Source organism: Monopterus albus, unplaced genomic scaffold (assembly GCF_001952655.1).
Source record: "Monopterus albus unplaced genomic scaffold, M_albus_1.0 scaffold186.1, whole genome shotgun sequence".
Lineage (NCBI taxonomy): Eukaryota > Metazoa > Chordata > Actinopteri > Synbranchiformes > Synbranchidae > Monopterus > Monopterus albus.
In genome coordinates, this window is record NW_018128066.1 from 2,481,038 (window position 1) to 2,487,726 (window position 6,689).

The 6,689-nt window shown below is 42.5% G+C and overlaps 1 protein-coding gene across 3 annotated transcripts in view; it reads right to left on the minus strand.

The window, feature by feature from the left end:
- Nucleotides 1-1,254, minus strand: part of LOC109969948 (insulin-like growth factor 1 receptor) — a 64,797-nt gene extending 63,543 nt beyond the window's left edge. Inside the window, exons 1-2 of one of the 3 annotated variants that reach the window (XM_020617183.1) lie at nt 1,019-1,254; nt 250-382 (exon numbers count right to left, since the gene is read on the minus strand). In XM_020617183.1, the coding sequence (XP_020472839.1) occupies nt 250-340 (91 nt within the window). In that variant the 5' untranslated portion in view covers nt 341-382; nt 1,019-1,254. Of the gene's footprint in view, nt 1-249 lie in introns of all 3 variants that reach the window. The other 2 variants (XM_020617182.1, XM_020617184.1) reach the window with 2 other exon arrangements.
- Between the last annotated feature and the right edge of the window lie 5,435 nt (nt 1,255-6,689).

Consider the following 6,689-nt stretch of genomic DNA (forward strand, 5'->3'; position numbering starts at 1 on the left):
ATTGTAATGTACCACATTTTCTTCTCTATTAACAATGCATTTGTCATTTTTCAACAAACATGCAAAAATTTTAAATGTATGTTGACAATACAATTGTCGTCGCCATTTATATACGCTGTGTCATAGGTGTTTATATGACGTGAAAGGTGGAATATTCTGTGTAACAAAAGATACCCTTACATCCTATATTTGGACAACGGTGAAAACAACGTTTCCCTGTGAGTAGTGGCGTGTAGTAGCAGTACTTACTCTCTGCGGTGGCGGGCCGGAGGCAGGACGACAGACCCAGCATCAGACCCCAAAACAAGGTCAAGCGGTTCCTTTCCATTCGAAACCTCATTCCTGGATAAGCAAATCCTCCGAAATCCGGTGAATAAGTATACTGTGTGGAGAAAACGTCAGCAAAACCTGGTCAGAATTAATGACCCGCTTTTTAATCTCCAGTCAGGACCTTTTAGCTGTTAGTCGGCTAATGGAGCTAATAGCTACTAACGCTACAACCAGGCTAGCAGGATAGCTCTCTCACGTTTGCGAACAGGAGTCCAATCGTGCTCCACAAATCACCGATTTATTCCTCTGTTCAGACGATGTGTATTCATAGTCCTGTTTATTCCTGCCAAAAACAGAACCGCATTGACGTGTATGGTAACACCAAAGCAGCTAAACCAACGGCAGGGATTCCGCTGTACTCCGCATCTTCACACTCCATATCTGGAGTAAAAGACGTTCAACGTCCTGCTGATGAAGGGTCCAAAGGAGACAGAAAACGTGTCAAAGCCCCTTAAAATGGGATGGAAAGAGGCAGTGTATGGCATACAATGACATATTAAATTGATACACAGCACCCTTGTGTGTACGACACGACGTTTGTTTCGAAATATCCAGGATAAAACCTTGTTTCAGACCGCCACCACCTCCTTCTCCCTCCTCCTCAGCCCCTCATCATGCACGCACACACACCGCGTTGTTATGGTAGCTATAATTTGCCTTCATTTCAACGTAAAATTTAGTATTTCACCGTATATTGCTCCGTGTCAGGTCAAGCCCTCTGGCTTTCTAATGTCCTCCGTCGACAGACAGCAGAACAGGTAGCGCAGTTACACAAATTGATGTGCGGGTACAAACACAGCCTCCGTTGCTCAGTCTGCTGTGTTCGCTGTAAACACGGTGCCGTGCGCCTAGATCTTCTCTTTTTGGGAAGATGACTCACTCGGACTTCTATCCCGCCTTCCGGTCTATCTTCTTCGTTTCGTTTACAGGCAGATTGCTATGGAAGTGGACCACCGCCATAACATTTGAGGGCGCACTAACCACATTTCAAGCGCTACTCAGTTTGCAACCCAGCTTTTGAGAGTCTGCAGACAGATTTGTAAGAGCTCTAACAGATTTGAGAGCGAGGGAGGACAGGATCCTGAATGTAACAGATGATTTGAGTGAGAAGGGAGGATCCTCCCTCACTCTTAAATCTGATTCTGCACTTACAATCTTGTGTGCTCTCAAAGTTTGATTTGCTAACTAAAGAGCACTTGCAACTTGTTTGTGAGCTTTCAAAACTTTTGGTGCGGAAATCTGAGAGCGCATGCACGTACCTAGATTAGGCTCTCAAATCTGTATTTGCTCTCAAATGCTCATTTGCAAACTGAGTAACGCTCGAAATGTGGATAGCGCGCCCTCAAACATTATGGCGGGGATCTGCTTCCACAGACTGTGAACAAACAAATAATGTACATAGACCACACAACATTAAATTACCTAAGTGATAAATTTAAATAAATGATATCCTGTTTATTAATGTAACAAACTAATCCCATTTTGATCTCTCCCCAAGCTCTCCTGGACTCCGTACTCCTGTGAACTGACTTATAGTAGGCCCTAACTAATTTCTGTGTTTCATAGTAGTGTCCCTTTTTTAGTATTGGCATTCCCTTCTTCTGGCCATTGCCTATACTGGTCATTGCTGTTCGAATTAGAGACTTTGCTTCCACCCTGCCACAAGCTACCCTGATTACTTCAGCACTGTGTAATTTTAAAGCTTCTGCCAGTTTATCTGCTTGTTTGTTTCCTTTAACACCCACATGAGCAGGAACTCAACAGAAATGTATGTCTATTCCCATTCTTTGTAATTGTAAAAGCAGATGATCTATTTCTGTCATGACAGCGCCTCTATCAGTTTTACCTGATGATAACCTCTGAGAGCTGCTACTGACTGAGCAAATTGTTGTTTTAAATGGTTTAACTTGTTTTACCCAGTGTAGAGCAAAACATATTCCGACAGTCTCTGCAGAAAATATAGAAAATAGAAAATACTATATCTTATCAGTCAGTTTACATTGGCATCACCAGTCCCTATGTGTTCACTGGGCTCTATCAGAACCCATATGAAGGCTGTCATTAAAATGTAGCTACTGTATGTAGCCTCTTCCCAACATTCATCTCTCCTCATCTTCTCAGTCTCGCTCCCTCCCAATAAGATAATCATAGTTTATCTCGTCTAAGCTGTAATGGCAACTCACTGGCTGCTACTAACATTCTTGGAGATGTTGTCATAGCTCCTCAACACAATCTTAAAGTGCTACTCCGGTTCTCGTCTAATCTAGCTATGTGAACCGGGTGTCTCTCTTATGTTTGGCCAGGAGAGCAGTTTTAGCAGTGACTAGTCTGGTACTAATCACAAGGTCGCTTTTTCAATAGTGTGTTTACAGTATGTTGGACCGTAAACGCTATCTACACCACATCTTTATTTTTACCGTTAGGCTATTTACAACAGAGGACAATTTCACTGTCCCCTCTTTCCTTCTACAGTACTATCACATGGGCTAAGACACGACCTTAGGGGTTAAAAAGTGGAAGATCTTAGATCCAATAATACGCTACACATAAAAAACAAATTCTCCAAATTGATTAAATCATTTGTTTATATCCATATTCGTGAAGGCCCACGTCATCATCGTAAGAGATAAAAAAAAATGTAGACAGAGTGAGACGTCTGTATTTCTTTCTCCTCTCAGGTTACAGCGGTAGCGACTCCTTGTGCGCCCCTGTGCGAAGGAAAGCCGGGATGTTGATCCAGGATTTGGGTTGTTTTGCTGCTCACAAATACACAGCGGAGGGCTGCCTATACAGAGATTGTGTCTATCTGCACTACCTGTAATTGAGCTCCAGTTTACGCATTCACATTGGTTTCCTTAGGCACCGTGGTTTTCATGTGCGGCCATTCACACTGTAAATATCTCTTGCTCCTTATATGTAACGGCCTATAGCCTATTAATTAACCCACGTGACTGCATTGTCTGTCTTATTGTTATGTATACATAAAATAAGGCGTGATGATCATTGCTTTTACATTACAACACTACTTAGATAAAACTGTTCTAAATGCACTGTAATATAACTGATCTTATGTATATTTCACAAAAATCACAAAGAGATATAGAACGTATGGGGGGATTTTTTTCTGGAAAAAACAACAACATTTTAGAAAATTAGACCCTCAAATACATCTTATAATGATAACAACTCATGTAACAACATTGGGATCTGGCTTTCCTCTGAAAAGAGACTGAAATGCTGCCATCCTGAGGGAACAGGAACAAACCTCTGAGTTCTAATCAAATATAAGAGTGAGGGTTATGCTGATTTATTTGTGCTAAATTTATACTGAATGTCTTTTACAAAAAAAGCCCTGAATATATTAATGTGTTCCTCTTAAAAGACAAGTAAATATTTTTCTTTGCATAATTTGCTATCTACAGGTCTCCGTGGACATAAACTCCTTGGACATGTCAGTGCTCTGTACAACCCCTAAAGCTAAACCGGGATTTCAACCATTAACCTTGGCCTTACATGACCTACTGAGCCCCAGCATGACCATAAAACTAAGGGAAAATAATGTCTACTGTATCCTTGTCTGCTGACCCTATAGGGAGGCAGAAAAGTTCAAGATGTACCCATCACATGTAGAGATTTTAAAACAATTCATCACATCACACTGACTTTTACTTTGTTTGAGACACAGACAGACACAGACCTCTTGTGAGGTCTGAGGTCCAGGTTGAGGGCCGGGTAGGTGAAGGTCGAGGGCCAGCAGCTTGTGATGCTGTGAGAGAAGCAGACAGTAAACAAAACTGTCCATAGGAGAGCCCCTGAAAGTTTTGATTATTCCTGTAACCACAGGCTGCTTTCATCACTCTCTGGCAGACAACACTCAGCATCTGTCACAATCTAACCGTCTTTCAGTGAGAGAAATAAAAGCACATTAAAAATGAAGTGAATATCAGTGGCCACCCAAGAGTCCAGATACAGTGAGTCACCCTCTAACAAGTGCTCACTGTACCAACATGACCCCTTCTGTGCCAGAGAATGTTGTGCCTGTCTACTTGCATTTGTTAAGTCCCTGTTCAAGTCCCCATGAAGGCAGCCGGTGGGCCCACCTACCTCGATCATCCCGGTGGAACCCATTCTCACACTGCACTCATGTGGAAATAAGCCTGTTTACCACCAACAGGTCACACATGCTAATGAGCATCTGTTTGTTTTCCACTGTGCTCATGCAAGAGGAAGGGAATTTAGGGGGAAACAATAGATGATATTCAGACAACAGTCTGGGTGGCTTTATAGCACTAATGATGAAATTATACAACAGAGAATTGATGGATGTGAAATTGGAAGAGGAAATGTGCTCTGACAATTTTCTGATGCTGATCGCACAGATATGCACAATGTTGTAGTTGTGGGTCATGGATCCACAGATAGAGTGACATCAGACCACAGGCTTCTCTGATGAGGCTCCATAGCACAGGTTGATACACTGACCAGCAAATTTATTAGGCACACCTGTACAATTGTGTGCACTACAATGCAACACTTCCACCTTAACATCTGTGTTTATGAAGCTCAAAATGTTTCAGATTTTTGTGAAATCATTATAGATGTACAAAATCAATTATATGTTTATTACTGAGGTCATAGTCATAGTTAAAGGTAGTGTTATACTGGACTACATTATATTCAAAGGTGTTCCTAATATTCTGACCCTCTCATGTATGTAGCCAGGGAGGACAAAAATATAGAGACACCACTGTCTCTGTATTTGAGAGTCATTTATTTATTACCAGTGTTTGTTAGAAACACTCACACATGGGAGGGTGAATGAGCGAAAAAAAAAAGGAACGGACCCAGACGGCTGATTTCACTGCAAGCAATATTTATTCGTGCTATACAGACTATATACACAGGTGAGATGAGAAGGTAGGCTAAACAGGAAAATGGGAATGAGAATGACCGTGTGCTGATCAGTTAGCAGTAACAGTACATGGGAGGCATAGATGAAGCTGGCATAGATGAAGCTGGCCTAGCTGCGGACGCTAAGGTCACTCCTGGGCTGGCTGGTGGAGGTGGTAATGGCTGAGGAGACAGAGTAGAGATGGATGATAAGTAGATGGAGTCTGATGACTGTGTACCGACCTGGCTGGTGGAAGCTGGAAGAGTGGTGAGGAGATATGGTCGGCAGGTAACTGTCCATGGAGAGGGTTGAGAGGAGGAACAGAGCGGGTGGACGAGAGGGAACAAAACTGGATAAACAGATACACAATGGTGAAGAGAATGGTGCTGGTTGTTGGCCTGAGAGCATCAACGAACTGGCAAGGGAGCGGTAAGTGAGCTGGGTATAAGTAAGGTTGAAGGACTAATGAAGTGCAGCTGGTGTTAATCAAGGGATGTGAAGCAGGTGTGCGGGGGAATGATGAGCCAAAAAAAAAAAAACAGGGAGGTGAGAGAGGCAGGTGCAGCCGGGCAAACCTGACAGTGTTTAAGTGCTCTTGAGCAAAGCACTCAAGTTTCAGCTGCTGTGAAGCTGTTCAGAGCAGGACATTGCTGATAAAGAACATTTGAGCTCATCCTGGATAACTGTAGGTTACAAATGCTATGTCATAGCTTTAATCAGCACAACCCCACAAGGAGAGGGGAGGCCTTGTATGCAATATTTGTCTAGGAGGTAAAACTTTGAAATCTAAAAACAGAGCCATATTATATTTGTCATACAGCATGGAAATATGTTTTGCATCCCTGTTGTTCATTTTAAATATGGAAAAATATGGAAAGCACAGGTGTTACTAATAACATTAACAATGGCTCTGTTGTATAGATGTATTCCAGTCAGCATGCTGCATGTACACTGACATAAGGAAGCAGCTAGATTACATTCAGCCATTATTAGTTTAATTATTTACTCATTTTTCTCCTGTGAAGTGGGTGGTGTGAGTCAAAAAGCAGGTATTGGTCTGTGTGTGTAGGTTTCCTGCTTTTTGACTCACACCACCGACTTCAACACAAACTGGGAGTCATCAGAACTTTGAATCACAGGGCAGAGGAAGTGCCCACAACGGCAGAAGGGGCCAAGAAGGAAAAATTACACATCCAGAACTCCCTTAAGGCTTGTGGATAGCCTAAGTGGGCCTTCACCAAAGCTAGGAAGAGACCCAACACCAACAGGGAGAAATCGGAAACAAGAAGGGATAACACTGTCATCCCTTATGTGGCTGGTTTATCAGAGAAATTAAAAAGGATATTTCAGAACCACAATATCCCAGTTAACTTTAAACCAGAGAACACCCTGCGGCAGAGACTGGTCCACCCGAAGGACAAAACACCCAGACACAAACAGAGTGATGTGGTGTATGCAATTAAGTGTA